The sequence below is a fragment of the Sprattus sprattus genome (assembly GCF_963457725.1).
Source record: "Sprattus sprattus genome assembly, chromosome: 11".
NCBI lineage: Eukaryota > Metazoa > Chordata > Actinopteri > Clupeiformes > Clupeidae > Sprattus > Sprattus sprattus.
The window spans coordinates 29588032-29605749 of NC_137909.1; the positions used below are offsets into that span (position 1 = coordinate 29588032).

The 17718-nt window shown below is 43.0% G+C and overlaps 1 protein-coding gene across 1 annotated transcript; it reads left to right on the forward strand.

The window, feature by feature from the left end:
- Positions 1–514: 514 nt before the first annotated feature.
- On the forward strand, positions 515–17261 carry hexa (hexosaminidase A (alpha polypeptide); the record flags this gene model as incomplete). Its single annotated transcript, XM_080847786.1, has 15 exons — positions 515–791; positions 1895–2005; positions 2204–2269; positions 2445–2491; positions 2598–2708; positions 3305–3406; positions 5486–5618; positions 6384–6564; positions 6933–7019; positions 8026–8098; positions 9874–10054; positions 11497–11587; positions 13328–13435; positions 15542–15630; positions 16439–17261. 14 exons carry the CDS (start codon positions 515–517, stop codon positions 15603–15605), a joined length of 1632 nt encoding a protein of 543 aa, XP_080703912.1. The 3' UTR covers positions 15606–15630; positions 16439–17261.
- Between the last annotated feature and the right edge of the window lie 457 nt (positions 17262–17718).

The following is a 17718-nucleotide window of genomic DNA, read 5'->3' on the forward strand; positions in this document are numbered from 1 at the left end:
AACATTATTTCAGTAAAGGCTTTAACATAATTTACTTTGAAACCTTTTTCATTTTTGACAGAATAAATAAATCACCTATCTCTTTGTCACCATTCCCCTCGCAATTGGCTTCATTTACAAAATAAATAGACTTGCTACTGTTATGAGTGTCACTGTTTTGGTTATAAACTGGTTACATTCTGTTCAGTGTCACTAGCGAACAACATATTAATTCCAATGTCATAGATCAACAAGACCACGTATTTGTGTAAAAGATGTAGCGTGATAGCCTACTATAATTATATCCTTTTATATTCTAGTACATACATTCTCATGCGCGCTTTCGCTTTTATCACTGATCGTGGGTCATTTTTAAATCTGTTTTTGGTCTATTCATAACCAGCGTTTTTTGTGTACTTCGGTCACGTGCTCTGTTGGCTGTTTGGATAATTGTAGGTCATATGACTATAGTACACTTGCCTCAGCACTATTTCCGCCTTCTTCACGTCCAGCAGCAGTCCGAGCAACTTAAACCATGCTTCTTTGCTGTCTGTGTAAATCGAGGGAGTCTGTTGTAAATAAGCAACACATTTGGTTATTTTTTCTCATAGCTGTCAACACTGTTTCAGTGAATGGAATATGGCCAATGCCTCAAAAGTTAAGCAGTTCCATTGAGCGATACTGTGTCAAACCACAGACTTTCGAATTTCAATACACGAATCTTTCGGTAGCAAAACCAGGATGTTCAGTTCTAGACGCAGCTTTCAAGCGATACTTCAAGCTCATCTTTCCTGACCTCCTCAAAGATCCAGGTAGGCTTCATGCCAATCGATCTAAACATTGAAGTCAATCAAGAAATCTGAAAACATGGTTAATAAATAACCGAAAATGTGATCATTAGTGGGTAAGCAATAGAACTTGCATATTTGGATTTTATTTTATTTTATTCACTTATTTGATTTTTGATTTTTTTTTGTTTAGCCTTTTTTACTCTGACAGGGGGAACCAGCCTTTTGGCTATAATTGGGTGCATTTACATTTTAATGTTTATTAATGTACACCGTCCCTCTTAATCAAATAAACAAACTGAATGGAAGTTCTCAACTTCTCATGTGTGGGTCAAGCAATTTCGGTAAGTTGAATATGTAAGCTTACCTCTCTCAAGGCTATACTGATAAATATATGCTAGCCATAACACATTAGAAGTTAGAGCCAACACAGACCAAAATATCCATGTTTTCCTAACATACTCAAGGCTTCGGAGGTAGGACAGTTCCTTTGAAGGCTTTCTCGGGCTTGAGAATGCAGCAGCAAATTGTCATTAAAAGTAGGCTAGGTTGTCATTTTATTTCCCAATGTATACTGTGTGAGGTGTTTTGATTGTGCTAATGTCTGTTGTGGTTTGCAGGTGTGTAAGGTTTATCTATAATTGCGTGTTGGTTCAAGAGAGGAGTCACCGGACGAAGCTTTTTTGTAGCAAGATAAGTTTACTTGGTAAATGATGATACAATACAACCGTCAATGCAATGCAGTCACGAATGAAACATCAACGTCAATAGTCGGAGAAGGCCTTCGGATCAACACAAGAAATGTTCAAGCTTTTAACGCCTAGTTCTGTGATGTCACTCTGGGCCTCACAGGGCCCCCCCTCCCATCATCATGCGATGGTTTCATACCATAGTCTGGTTCACTCTAGACACAGTAAATCACAAGATGTTTTTTGGTACTTTTTTCATATCAGCATTTCTGTTTTCATCTGATGATCAGCACATTGCATACCGTCGATTGCTTTCTCCAGTCTGTCTTAGTTTTGACATTCAGACATGGGTTATGGCCTGCCGTATCTCTGGTCTTACATTTTTCCCATGGGAACCTCACTCACTGTTTTATGATACATTTTGATTTTATCTTACAGGTGAAAGACAGAGCTGGTATGACAGGCCCTTGGCAAAACCGTTCACAGTCCAGGTGGGAGTGTCCGAGGGCGACTGCGATGGCTATCCCAGCGAGAGTTCCAGAGAGAGCTGTGAGTACTGCTGCGTCTTCCTCCTGACAGCTTGTTGTTCTCATATGTCCACTCCACTCACATTCCAGGCTATTACCACAACCAACACACACTCCACTTTGTCTCTGATGCGGCTGTCAATGTTATCGGCGTGTGGGAGTGTGGCTTAGGTGTGTGTGTGTGTGTTGTGTGACCTTCGTTAACTGGTTTGTGTCACAGACAGGCTGAGTGTGGCATCTGGACAGGCGGTTCTGAGTGCAGAGACAGTGTGGGGAGCTCTGAGAGGTAAGGTAGGCATGTGCCTCTGCTAATAAGAAATAAAACTATGTTGATACTATATATATCTAATAGCTATTATAAGCTATTGTTCTAACTAATAATACAACTCACGTCCAGTACATAGGTGGAGCTTTGATTTACTTGATGCTGATTTGATCAGTTGTTCAATTGATTATTTCAGGTTTGGAGTCTTTCAGTCAGCTAGTGTACCAAGATGGTTATGGAGCTGTAAGTACTGCATTATTAATTGCAGACAATTTTACGATGTTTATTTATTTTATGATTTACTTGTTTTCATGGTAGTTTACAGTGTTTTTTCTTTTTTCTTTCACAGCATTACATCAACAAAACCGAAATTGAGGACTTTCCCAGGTTTGCGTTTCGGGGGCTTTTATTGGATACCTCTCGACACTACTTACCTGTGAATGTCATCCTGGAAACCCTGGTAATGAAACATTTAGCATACTTAAAGAAAGTTGTTGGCAAAAGCAGACTTTTTTTTTCCAGTAGTGTTTTTATTCACCCTGTCCGTGCATTCACCTCCTCCTTTTTATTATGGTTATAATGTTTTAACATAAATATCAATAGGGCAGATATGTAAATGTCAAGTGAAGCATCGATAAAGTTTGATGAAGACTGCTGAAAGACAAAGTCATTGTGAAATGTTAGCACAGATTAGGAACATACATTTTGCTGATTGACCGAAGATGGGGAATGTGATGTTGATTGGTAAGAGAGGAAAAGAGAATAACAATTAATAAGTGTCGGCCATTCATGCCCACAATTTCGATATGAATTTACATGTAGTGGCACTTAGCTTGGCCTTTAGAGACTTCAAAAAGTGATTCATAGTTATAGTTTAAAATTAGTTTAAGAATTTTATAATTGTTCTTTCCATGGAAACCTGCCTTTTCCTGGAGTAGTAGCACCTGGGGGTGTTCTCCTCTCATAACGCCCTGTAATTGTAAATGTTGTGTTCGATCATAGTGCATATCATGGTGTTATTAACTGTAACATGTCACAAATGATCCCCGCCCCCAGGATGCCATGTCGTACACTAAGCTCAACGTGTTTCACTGGCACATTGTGGACGACCCGTCTTTCCCGTACCAAAGCAAGCTCTTCCCTGACCTGAGCAACAAGGTAGAGTCTGCCTCAGCACTCATGTGGGTATTAGAGTCTGCCTCAACACTCATGTGGGTATTAGAGTCTGCCTCAACACCGATGTGGGGTATTAGTCTGCCTCAACACTGATGTGGGTATTAGAGTCTGCCTCAACACTGATGTGGGGTATTAGAGTCTGCCTCAACACTGATGTGGGGTATTAGAGTCTGCCTCAACACCGATGTGGGGTATTAGTCTGCCTCAACACTGATGTGGGTATTAGAGTCTGCCTCAACACTGATGTGGGTATTAGAGTCTGCCTCAACACCGATGTGGGGTATTAGAGTCTGCCTCAACGCTGATGTGGGGTATTAGAGTCTGCCTCAACACTGATGTGGGTATTAGAGTCTGCCTCAACACTGATGTGGGGTATTAGAGTCTGCCTCAACACAGATGCAGGGTATTAGAGTCTGCCTCAACACTGATGTGGGTATTAGAGTCTGCCTCAACACCGATGTGGGGTATTAGAGTCTGCCTCAACACTCATGTGGGGTATTAGAGTCTGCCTCAACACTCATGTGGGGTATTAGAGTCTGCCTCAACACCGATGTGGGGTATTAGAGTCTGCCTCAACACTCATGTGGGGTATTAGAGTCTGCCTCAACACTCATGTGGGGTATTAGAGTCTGCCTCAACACTCATGTGGGGTATTAGAGTCTGCCTCAACACTCATGTGGGGTATTAGAGTCTGCCTCAACACTGATGTGGGGTATTAGAGTCTGCCTCAACACTGATGTGGGGTATTAGAGTCTGCCTCAACACTCATGTGGGGTATTAGAGTCTGCCTCAACACTGATGTGGGGTATTAGAGTCTGCCTCAACACTGATGTGGGGTATTAGAGTCTGCCTCAACACTGATGTGGGGTATTAGAGTCTGCCTCAACACTGATATGGGGCTTCACTGCATGTGGATACCTCCCAGATATCACTTGACTCTGGAGTGAATGTCTGATCTGGCCTCATCTCACTCCTCGTAGTGCAAGCTTGGCAGCCTTAAAGGAAAACAAAAACCTTACAGGTGAAAGCAGGTGAGATGGGAGCTGTAGCTGGAGGCTGATCTAAATAACTACTAAGGGACTACATTAAATCAAAATGGAAGTATGTCAAGGAAGGGGTTATTTATTTATATTCAAGTGCCAATCAGGGTGACCTTGACTACATAGCTCTAACAGAACCTACCAAGTAAGTCTAGATGCGATAAAAGACTCAATACAACCTTGAAAGTCATTATACCGATATCAAGTAGTAGAACAACATCAATCAGAATCGCATAGAAAAATTGCTGCCCTTCTGATCTGAGCAGAGTAGTCATGGCAACATCAAGTTGTGAAAAAAATATTTTTTCTTCTCCCCCAATTATTTTTAGTGTACGCAAGAAGGTCTGCTATGGTGTGACGAAAGACCTGAGAAATGGGCAGTGTTTGAGTCCTATGTTTGGATAGACTCCTGACCTTAACATGTCGCTTTCTTCAGTGTATCATTTTTATTATTCATTATTCAAACATGATTCTGGCAGTATTTGTATATTAGAAGAAAGCAAGCAGCCACCACCGTTGTGCTCAGGGCATTCTCTTTAACGAGTGTGCTTTGAGTGCCAGTGTGTGTACACAGCCAGCTAAGCAAGCATAGGCATATGGCTTTCTCGTGCCAAGAATCACATTGTGTTCCTTTCTTTGCAAACATTCAAAAACAACTTGTTTGTGTTCATACACATCTGTGGATGAGATTTTATGTTTAAACTATTGTTGATGTCAAAGAAATTGGATTAATTGATACTTGGGGTTGGGGTTGCTGTCAATCAGATTATGAGATTGCCCTGAATTGCAGGATGCTGGTCTCTGATTCTGTAACCCAGGTTAAAAAAGCAACTTGATTTAGTTAATAAATAAGTAAATAAATAGTTGAATAAATAGTATTAAAACTACGTGAGTAAAGTTTGTATTAGCTATAAAATACATTATGTAATATGATTAAAATGTTTACAAAAAACATTAAGATGAATATTTATTTATTAACTAAATCAAGCTGCTTTTTTAACCTGGGTTACAATTGGTTTAGGGGGCGTTCCACCCGATGACCCACGTGTACACCCAGACGGATGTGAGGAGGGTGATCGAGCACGCCAGGCTGCGGGGGATCCGCGTGGTGCCGGAGTTTGACTCCCCAGGACACACCCAGTCCTGGGGTAAAGGTACGGCACACACACACACCAGGGCAAGCTACAGCACACACACACACCTGGGCAAGCTACAGCACATACACACCTGGGCAAGCTACAGCACACACACACACCTGGGCAAGCCACAGCACACACACACCTGGGCAAGCCAACTCCCAAAACACAGGCTGCTGCGTGTGTGTGTGTGCACTCAGTTTGCAGTGTGTGTGTGTGTGTGTGTGTGTGTATGTGTGTGTGTGTGTGTGTGTGTGTGTGTGTGTGTGTGTGTGTGTGTGTGTGTGTGTGTGTGTGTGTGTGTGTGTGCACAGCACAGCCTGTAGCACTGCGTACCAGTTTAACTACCTGTAGAACCTGCCATGTCAGTATGTACTGTATGTCAGAGGTTATGCATCTGTTTACAGATGTGTTGGATATACATGTGTACTCAGGAGTGTGTGTGTGTGTGTGTGTGCGTTGGTTGTAAATGAAACACGTGTGTGTGTGTTTTTGCATGCATATACATGTGTGTGTGTGTGTGTGTTTTGGATGTAAATGCATATACGTGTGTGTGTTGTGTTTTGGATGTAAATGCATAGACGTGTGTGTGTGTGTGTGTGTGTGTGTGTGTGTGTGTGTGTGTGATCTGCTCCCTGTTCATGTGATTGTTTTGTGTGTGTGTTTTGCTCCCTGTTCATTCCTATCACTCCTAAACAAAAACACAAAGTAGGAAGCGGCAGGTGTTAACCTTAGGAGAAGGGGTCAGGTGCTTTAGCCAGTGCTTTTGCTTCTCTCTCCCAGGACAGCCTGACCTCTTGACCCCTTGTTACCGTGGCGCTGTACCCTCGGGAACCTTTGGGCCTGTGAACCCTACCCTGCGCTCCAGTTACACCTTCATGGCCAGGCTGTTAAAGGAAGTGACATCAGTCTTTCCTGACTCCTTCATGCATCTGGGGGGGGATGAAGTCGACTTCACCTGCTGGTAATAAGTCACTTCCTTGTGTGTGTGTGTGTGTTTGTGTGTGTGTGTGTGCGTATGCTGTGCTCTTGACAAGCCATTGTTTTCAAGGTTATTTGTACTTGACACATTCATGTAGAAATAATGTATTGGTCCAAGTCTTAAGTGAATAAAGTTGTAATTTGATTTAATGAAGGTATACCGTAATTAAATGACTAGCGAGGAGTGGGTTATTAAGTTAAGTCAAGAATATAAAGTGAAATATAACATACATTTAAATACATCTGAAAAGGTGACATTGTCTTTGAGAAGAGCACACAGAAATATTTGCGTCCAAAGCTTTGCGTCCTTCCCTAGACAAACCAAAGCCTGTCCGCCTTTCTCTTGTACAGGAAGTCCAACCCAGGTGTGAGGTCCTTCATGAAGCAGATGGGCTTTGGCACTGACTTTCCCAAACTGGAGGCATTCTTCATGGAGAAGTAAGAACCGTGCCTTACTAGATGTAGCTCTTTAGTATGTATGTATAGTGTAGTATAACACAATATATAGATTACTAGATGTAGCTCTTTAGTATGTATGTATAGTGTAGTATAACACAATATACAGATTACTAGATTTAACTCTTTAGTATGTATGTATAGTGTAGTATAACACAATATACAGATTAAGCTCTAACACAATATAGGTGCCACATATAGATTAAGCTCTAACACATTAAAGGTGCCACGTATAGATTTCGCGCTAACACAATATACAATCTACATATAGATTTAGCTCTTACACAATACAGGGTCTGCATATAGACCCCTAAACACAATTTAAGGTCCACGTATAGATTGAGCACATCTCTCAGTTGTTAAGCCTTCGATGGAGCATGAGTGTGGTCACATTGAGAGGACAAGAAAGGCTTATTAAACTGTGTGTGACATGCAGCTCTTTTGAGCTGATGGAAACCAAATGGACCGTTTCGGAAAGCATCCCCATCTTAAATGTCCTCTCTACAGAGACAGACTCAGACCTGCGTGTAGAAGCAGCCAGAGTGATTATAAAGTGTTTATAGACACCCTTTAGTGTAGGCGAGGTGATTATTCATAGGGTATCTATGGTAGTACCTGCACTGCAAAAAATGCTTTTCTAACCTAGTGTTATTACTCTTATATTGAGATGAAAAATCTAGTTGGTCTTGTTTCTAGCTAAATTGTACTTACCTAGTGCTTTCTTGGTAAGGTTATTTTTACCTATTTCAAGCAAATATTACTTATTTTAAGAAATCTTAACAAGCCAAATTTGCTTAACGCACTGGCAGCCAAATGTGCTTGTTTTAAGCAAAATCCTGCTTAAATATGTAATTATTTGCCTTAAATCTAGAGGGGCATTTTTTGCAGTGTGATACCAGAGTTTCCAATGATGAATATCTGCCCATCCTGCACTGTGAAAGCATGCTGTGGTGCCTTGACCTTTGACCTTTGACCTTTGACCTTCTAGTATAGTGAACATCACCAGCGCACTCAACAGGACCTCCATTGTGTGGCAGGACGTGTTTGACTACCACGAGAAAGTAAGTGGGCACCTGTCTGCACTATACGACACTGATTTAAGAGCTCCGTGGCGTTAACTAGCCTTTGTTGTCTTTGCTGACCTTTCAAACACACACACACACACACGGTCTCTCTCTCTCTGTCCCTCTCTCTGTCCGTCTCTCTCTCTCTCTCTCTCTCTCTCTCTCTCTCTCTCTCTCACACTCACTCACTCACTCACTCATTCATACACTCTCAAAAAAACCATATGCTCTCTCTCTTTTTTTCTCTCTCTCTCTCTCCTCCACACACATACCTTTACTAATCACACACAGACACGGTCTCTCTCTCTGTCCCTCTCTCTCTGTCCCTCTCTCTCTGTCCCTCTCTCTCTGTCGCTCTCTCTCTGTCGCTCTCTCTCTCTCTCTCTCTCTCTCTCTCTTTCTTTCTCTCTCTCTCTCACTCACTCACTCACTCATTCATACACTCTCAAAATAACACATATTCTCTCTCTCTCTCTCTCTCTCCTCCACACACATACCTATACTAATCTGATGGCAAAGAGATACTGTGTTGTGTTGCAGCACAGCCCTGACTATGTGGTGGAGGTGTGGAAGATGGAATGCTACCGGTGTAAGATGCGTAAGGTGACCAAAGCGGGCCTCAGGGCCATTCTGGCAGCGCCGTGGTACCTGGACCTCCCTGGCCCCGCCCACGAATGGGCACGCTTCTACAACGTTCAGCCGCTTGCCTTCGAGGGTCAGAGCTGGTGTTGGTGTGAACTGATTGCCGTGACGCTGTGTGTGTGTGTGTGTGTGTGTGTGTGTGTGTGTGTGTGTGTGTGCGCGCCGTGATAAGGGGGGGGCCCCTGCTTCACGCCGTCCTTGCCAAATGTTCTTGACTCCACCCATTTCACATGTGCAGAGAGATATATATTCTCGAATCCAATGGCATCCGGCAGAGAGGGTGTTTAAGGTTAACGCTGTTAAACATTGCCCACTAACTTGTCCCAACACGCCGCCATCTTGGTTCAAATTATCCTAGCTGTCAAAAAATAAACGTTACGTTGGTTGTCAATGGTAACCATTCAAGAGCATTGATATGGAACGGCGATATAACTTTTCTACTGGGACTACGTCCAAGGTGTCCGGTTATACGAACTTAATGTACACCCCATTAGCCAATCAGAAAACAGTATTTCGTTCCAGAGGGAGATAACAAAGCACTATTTGACTGCTTGATTCCAAGGAGAATGCAAGGAGACTTTCTAAAGCAGTGCACTGCCTTGGGACTTCCCTGTGTCGTTGTAGTGACGTATTTTACCACTAGATGGCAGCGCACACCATTCTGTTGCAGGAGTGAGCAGCATGTTAACCCCATCATCATCTCATGAAGACTTCTTTGTGACATAGAAGATGCTAGAAGTTATGAATAATCAGAATATATATTAAGTGTATAATGTAATGTGATATTTTTACATAGAAAAAATCTCTACAGCCAACAACAACGTTAACAACTATACCAACAACCACAATCATATAAATATATATACATGTATGTATTTAGAAAAAAAAAATGGCTTTAAATGGCACCTTTTAAAAACAGCCGTATACACAGCAAAGCTTAGCTTGTTTTAGAGCAGGCATGTTTTCAGAGAGACCCCTGGGACAGACAGACAGAGGGACGGACGGAGGGATGGAGGGAGGGAGGGAGGGAGGGAGGGAGGGTTGATGGTGGTGCCAGTGGTGGTTGAAGGCGGTGCCAGTGGTGGTCACGGCTTGAGTTGTGCCTGCTGTTCTTTGTGCCCCCTGGCCAGATCCCTAAAGACGCGGTTCTGCAGATCTGGAGGGGGCTTCCCCCAGCGTACGCCCAGGAGCTGAGCAGCATCACCAGGGCTGGGCACAGAGTCCTGCTGTCCGCCCCCTGGTACATCAACCACATCCGCTACGGCCAGGACTGGCGAGACTCCTACACAGTGAAGCCACTGAACTTCAACGGTGTGTGGAGCGTGCTGGCGGTGTCTGCTGAGTACACAGGAGTGCTTCTAGGCACTGAAGTGTTACTGTAAAGTGTTACTGAGTGCTTCTAGGCACTGAAGTGTTCCTGTAAAGTGTTACTGAGTGCTTCTAGGCACTGAAATGTTACTGTAAAGTGTTACTGAGTGCTTCTAGGCACTGAAGTGTTACTGTAAAGTGTTACTGAGTGCTTCTAGGCACTGAAGTGTTCCTGTAAAGTGTTACTGAGTGCTTCTAGGCACTGAAGTGTTACTGTAAAGTGTTACTGAGTGCTTCTAGGCACTGAAATGTTACTGTAAAGTGTTACTGAGTGCTTCTAGGCACTGAAGTGTTACTGTAAAGTGTTACTGACTGCTCCCTCTAAGCAGGGGTGTCAAACTCAAATACACAGAGGGCCGAAATACAAAAAAAATGGGTGTAAGTCGAGGGCCGGACAGTGGGGCAAGCGCTCCCTAAATTGACGTATGCTACCAGTATTTGTGGTGCGTTCGACATACCAGCGGCCCGAGGCAGACAAGGGAAGGGTTTGTGAAAGCCTGCGTTGGAGTTTGCTGTGAGTTTACTGTGAGGTTGCTGTGAGTTTACTGTGAGGTTGCTGTGTTGCTGTGGTGTGAGGTGCAGTAGGGAAATAGAAAATAATAGAAATCCTTTATTGTAATTGTATTTGCATACAACGACATTTGGAAACACCAAACTGGAGAGCAGGGTGCCGCTGCACCCGTGTGTGCGCCGCCATCTTGGCTCCACCGCTGCACCTGTGTGCGCCGCCATCTTGGATCCACCGCTGCACCTGTGTGCGCCGCCATCTTGGCTCCACCATGCCGCTGCACCTGTGTGCGCCGCCATCTTGGCTCCACCATGCCGCTGCACCTGTGTGCGCCGCCATCTTGGCTCCACCATGCAAATGAGTACAGTACCAGTCAAAAGTTTGGACATACTTTCTCATTTTTGGAGAAGTGTTTTCTTTACTTTTATTATTTTCTACATTGTAAATGTATACTGAAGACATTTAAACTAGGAAAGAACACATATGAAATGATGTTCTAAACTAAAAAAAGTGTTATCTACCTACCATGTAGAAAATAATAAAAGTAAAGAAAAAATTAGAAGGTGTGTCCAAACTTTTAACTGGTACTGTATATGCCTCACAATGCAAAGTTATTATTATCTCAATTTATAGCATTTATGTACTGTAATTAGTAACATTATAGTGTAAGTCATTGCATCATATTGGTATTTAAATCCTTTAAAATTTGAAAACAAACTTACCTAAAATTCATCACACTGTGAAAGTCACCATTCTCATGGTTCAGGATGTAGTTGGACTTGTCTCTCGGCATAAGACAGGAAACTCCTCCTTATTTGGTTATTACAGTTTGAGATGTTGCCCATGCACTGCTCTGATTGGTTGTTTTATTGTGCAGGCACGGAGGAGCAGAAGAAGCTGGTGATTGGTGGAGAGGTGTGCATGTGGGGGGAGTATGTGGACGCCACCAACCTCAGTCCCCGCCTCTGGTAAGAGCACGCCATCAGAGCAGCAAGTAGCCCACAGCATGGGCGCAGATAGCGTGTACGTCAGGGGGGTTCTGACGTACACACATTCGAATGACCCTCAATCCGTCCCCCTCACTTTTATTTGAAAAAAAGAATGCGTTCTGTCTTTGCATTAGGCTAAACTCACAGAAAACCAAAAGACTAGTTCTAATTTACTGCTTTGCAACAACTCTCATAAAACAGTCAGATCAAAGACGGACAAACATTTTGTTGAGCTGGGCAGGCTGCCTGCGTCGTCAGAGATTCTAATCTAAAAGTAACCGGTCTCTCTGGCGTTTACGTTTCGAGCGAGCCTGGTTTCCATTGTTACCCAGAGGCATCAGTGGGACAGCTCTTAATTCAGGATCCCACAACCAACCGACACATGCATGATGAAGCCATACAAACCCACTTTGCATTTTTTTGGTTGTCTGTTCAGAGTAATGTCGCCGTGGAAGAAAAAAAGAGAAGAGACGGTCATTGAGAATAGCGTGAAGAGAGGTGCCAGTTTCCCAAGGGGGAAGGGGGACTCGACATTCATTATTTATTATCCATTTTTCGGCAATTGCAACTTTCTGGAGTTGTCGGGGGTCTTTCGGAAATGTGTACAGTAGGCCTATTTGATTGTACCAATGCCAAGCCTAATGGTGCGTGTAAGTTGTTACAGGTTGAATCATGAGAAAAAACGAACTTTAGAGCTAGACAACTGCCACTGCAGTGGCGCTAACGTGATCAATTTACTATGAACAGTAATTTTAATTACTAACACTTAGTCAGATATCGTGACTGATATTAGCTGAACTGGACGTGGTTAATCTAAAATCATTTAGACTGGCGCAATGTATTCAATTTAAGGTGAATCAGTGTTGGCGTTTAGTATAGCCACCTATTGAGCCTCCATTGAATTTTAATGAGTTGGCTTGTTATCTTGCCAGACACAGTAAATTATTTTGAGTCCAGAATCGATCTTTGTAGGCATTACTAACCATTTAGACAAAAATGACTACACAAAATTACATATATTTTATTATTTTGAAGTCATGTAGAGTACTTATTTACAATTTGATATTTGTATATAGGCTTTGCTGTTCGTGTTTGTGTGTGTTTACAGCCTGCTCTTTTGGTTTGCTTAAAGAATCTGTGTGCTTCAAGTCAATTCATGTTTAAATAAAACCGTTTTTGCATACGCCATGTGGCATGCTTGGTGGCTGATTAGAAGCAGTAGTAGGCCTACCAATACGCTTTATTTTCTTGCAATGATGAGCAATTACGTTTGATGGGTTATGTCATGGCTGAGTGTAATAGCGCCCCCTGGGGGGGGGGGGGGGGTGCTGGGCTAGAATCGTCCCCCCCAGTTTCAAAAACCTATCTGCGCCCCTGGCCCACAGCACAGTCTGTAGCACTGTGTACCAGTTAAACTACCTGTAGAACCTGCCATTAAGATGCATGTGTGCGCACTGTATGTTAGTGTATATGCATCTGTTTACACATGTGTTGTAACGAATGTATGTGTGTGTGTGTGTGTGTGCGTTGGTTGTAAATGAAATACGTGTGTGTGTGTGTGGTTTTTTTTTTATGTACATGCATATACATGTGTGTGTTTTGGATGTAAATGCATATACGTGTGTGTGTGTGTGTGTGTGTGTGTGTGCGTATGTTGGATGTAAATGCACATGTGTGTGTGTTTTGGATGTAAATGCATTTACGTGTGTGTGTGTGTAGGCCTCGAGCCTGTGCTGCTGCAGAGCGTCTGTGGAGCGATGAGGAGCAGACCTTCAGCACAGATGCAGCTCTTCCTCGCTTGAAGGACTTCCGCTGTCGCCTTCTGAGGTACTGCAGCATCGACACGATGGAGTTTTTCCCATAATGCTTTACTTTAAAATGTTTTAGGCCCATAAAAGTAGTTTTTCCCATAATGCTTTACTTTAAAATGTTTTATGCCCATAAAAGCAGTTTTTCCCATAATGCTTTACTTTAAAATGTTTTAGGCCCATAAAAGTAGTTTTTCCCATAATGCTTTACTTTAAAATGTTTTATGCCCATAAAAGCAGTTTTTCCCATAATGCTTTACTTTAAAATGTTTTAGGCCCACAAAAGTAGTTTTCCCCATAATGCTTTACTTTAAAATGCTTAAGTAGTGTTTCACGTAAACACTTTACTTTTAAATGTTTTAGGCCTTTATAAAGTTGTTTTTCCTCATAAATATAATACTTTTCAGTCTGTAAGTGCACATTGCCCTGAAAAGGCCCAGTGATTTGCTCTTTTTTCCCTGAATTCATCATGCATCCTATGTACTGTCTTTTCTCTTGCTTGTTTGCTCTTGTTTGCAGTTCACTTTCTCCATGCCTTTGCCTCCATCTCTTCTGTTCAGTTGTGCAATTAGTTCGCATAAAATAAGCTAACCAATTACGTTATTCTCAAACAAAAAAACATCGATTTTGTGTGTTTGTGAAGTGTAACATGTGTCCTTTATCAATCACTCACGTTATTGTCGTTAATGTTATTTACCGCTACATAGTACACCTAACACAAGTGTAATTCAGTTGCTTTTAATGTTTAACAGCAGCGTTAAACGTGACACCACATTAAAAGTCAGGCAAACGTCGTTGTAGCTAAGTGAAAAAAGTAGAGGTCCTGGTAATGGCCAATCAAATAAATGGTGTTTTCAGTGCCTGCCTGGTGACTAATCTTAGACGAATTCTGGAAATTTTGATTGGTTGTCAACCCATCATCTACCCACAATCTCTCTCAAACCTGTGCTCTCTGCCCCTCTCTCTAGGCGTGGTATTGATCTCTCTCAACCCTGTGCTCTCTGGTATTGATCTCTCTCAAACCTGTGCTCTCTGCCCCTCTCTCTAGGCGTGGTATTGATCTCTCTCAAACCTGTGCTCTCTGGTATTGATCTCTCTCAACCCTGTGCTCTCTGGTATTGATCTCTCTCAAACCTGTGCTCTCTGGTATTGATCTCTCTCAAACCTGTGCTCTCTGCCCCTCTCTCTAGGCGTGGTATTGATCTCTCTCTGTCCCTCTCTCCAGGCGTGGTATTGATCTCCCTCTAGGCGTGGTATTGATCTCTCTCAACCCTGTGCTCTCTGGTATTGATCTCTCTCAAACCTGTGCTCTCTGCCCCTCTCTCTAGGCGTGGTATTGATCTCTCTCAAACCTGTGCTCTCTGGTATTGATCTCTCTCAAACCTGTGCTCTCTGGTATTGATCTCTCTCCAACCTGTGCTCTCTGGTATTGATCTCTCTCAAACCTGTGCTCTCTGTCCCTCTCTCTAGGCGTGGTATTGATCTCTCTCAAACCTGTGCTCTCTGCCCCTCTCTCAGGCGTAGTATTGATCTCTCTCAATCCTGTGCTCTCTGGTATTGATCTCTCTCAAACCTGTGCTCTCTCTCCAGGCGTGGTATTGATCTCTCTCAACCCTGTGCTCTCTGTCCCTCTCTCCAGGCGTGGTATTGATCTCTCTCTGCCCCTCTCTCTAGGCGTGGTATTGATCTCTCTCTGCCCCTCTCTCTAGGCGTGGTATTGATCTCTCTCAAACCTGTGCTCTCTGCCCCTCTCTCCAGGCGTGGTATTGATCTCTCTCTGCCCCTCTCTCTAGGCGTGGTATTGATCTCTCTCTGCCCCTCTCTCTAGGCGTGGTATTGATCTCTCTCAAACCTGTGCTCTCTGCCCCTCTCTCTAGGCGTGGTATTGATCTCTCTCTGCCCCTCTCTCTAGGCGTGGTATTGATCTCTCTCTGCCCCTCTCTCTAGGCGTGGTATTGATCTCTCTCAAACCTGTGCTCTCTGCCCCTCTCTCTAGGCGTGGTATTGATCTCTCTCAACCCTGTGCTCTCTGGTATTGATCTCTCTCAAACCTGTGCTCTCTGCCCCTCTCTCTAGGCGTGGTATTGATCTCTCTCAACCCTGTGCTCTCTGTCCCTCTCTCTAGGCGTGGTATCCGGGCAGAGCCTCTGGACGTTGGCTTCTGTCCACACGAGTTCCAGGGCGAATGAGGGGTTGCGTGAGAAGATGGTTTTGGTACAGTGTTACCTTTCTTTTTACCAAAGCATTTTATTAATTTTATCTGGCACTATTTATTTCTCTGTAACTTGCACTATTTTTACTATTTCTCTTTTAAACTGTTTTAAGGGTTTTTTATTTATTTTATCATGATGTTAGTAAGCCTATCAGAACACCAGGTTCTGATACGATGATGATCATTTTGTATTTATCTTTTACTCCATGTACTGCTCCTGCTGCTTGCTTTTATTGATTTTATGTAAAGCACTTTGAATTGCAAATCTTGTACGAAATGTGCTATATAAATAAAGTCTTACTTACTTACTTACTTACAAGACTGGATATTTCTCTGGATATAAGAGATTTAATATAGAGTTAGCGAATTAAATTATATTTTTATACGACTGAAATACTGATTTGAATAGTTCCATTGGTTGACTAATGGTGCCCCACCAATCTAACTCATCTGTAATAACTATATCAGCTGTATACTGGTTTTATGTCATTTAACCCTCTTCTGTTGTAACTATATCAGCTGTATAGTGGTTAAATGTAATTTAACTCTCATCTGTAATAACAATATCATCAATAAATGAACCGCGACCTCAGGTCTGCCTGCTTGTGTGTGTGTGTGTGTGTCCTGGGTCGCCTCCATATATGCACGTGTGTGTTCCAGGGTGTCGTGTGTGCCATTATAAACCTAGCAAAGGTCTTAATAATAATAATAATAATAATAACCTTTGTCAGGTTTTTAATATAATAATAATTATTATTATAATTAGCTGTATAGTGGTTTAATGTCTTTTTACATTTCGTCTCATCTAAGGCAGATTCCCAATGTGTGAAGGGCAGCTTCCAAAGAACAGAGGTCCCAGTTCTCCCTACTCCTTTGAACGGGACACGTTGACGTAGAGAACATCTCCATCAGCTCGCTGCCGCTGAGATGGCCGAAATCATTCCAAGACCTCGTTCACTTCGAGCTGTGTCACAGGGTTACCTCCATCTTCCCCACAAGTCAGTGCGTAAACACATACACACACACACACGCCTGTGGGCGGGTGTGAGGAGGATTGGTGACCTGCACGCTCCAGTGTAAGAACGTCCACGTTTAATGAAACACACACACACACACACACACACTGTCACACACACACACACACACACACCCTGGTTGCGAGGCCAATCCTGTCTCACCGGGCGCATCACGGCAGATCCTATTATCTCCCAGGGGTTTCCTACCTGAGCTCCCCAGACAAAGCAGCACGGACATCAAGATGATACGGCCATGGCCTGGGGATAAAGCTGAAGGTTCAGGTGTCTGTTACACACCCACACACACACACACACCCACACACACACCACAGAGCCTCGCTCTTCATTAAACTAATGAGTTGATTTTCCGTAGTCAGTATTTCAGCACGAAAGCACTGCTGTGATTCTTTTTTTGTTTTGTTTTTTGACTGTTTACGGCAGAGGTAGTGACACACACACACACACTCTGAATTTTATCTCTGCATTTTACCCATCCAGGGTAGTGATACACACAGTGACACCCAGTGAAGCACACTAACCCGGAGCAGTGAGCTGCTTTTGAGCGCCCGGGGAGCAGTGATTGGGGTTAGGTGCCCAAGGGCACCTCAGCCGTCCTCAGCAACATAATTTCAAAATATTCAATTTATTTTGAATGGATTTATCTGAATACAATGATGAATGGCTGAATATTAATTTGATTTATTAATTCATTTTTTATCTATTTGCACATTTTCTGTGAACCTACTTGAAATCTTGAATCTTATTGTTTGAAGGATCACCAATAAATAGTTCGTTCTGCACGGATTGAAGTCTGTCTGATATGTTCCTCCTCGTCTTGAGCACAAATCACCCGTAAATCCCTGATGTGTGTATTCAGCAGCTTCTCCCTGGTCCACACAATGGAAGGCCTTGTTCAGCAGTTACGTGGTGGGCCCTTAACTCAAATCTGACCCATGTTTAATTGTTGAAATGGGCTTACGTGTCTTTGATATTTACTTAGACAATTGATTTTTCTCCTTGCCGGGATTACTGTGCTGGGCAGCAGATGGTAGTGGATGGATAATCTCTGGAGGC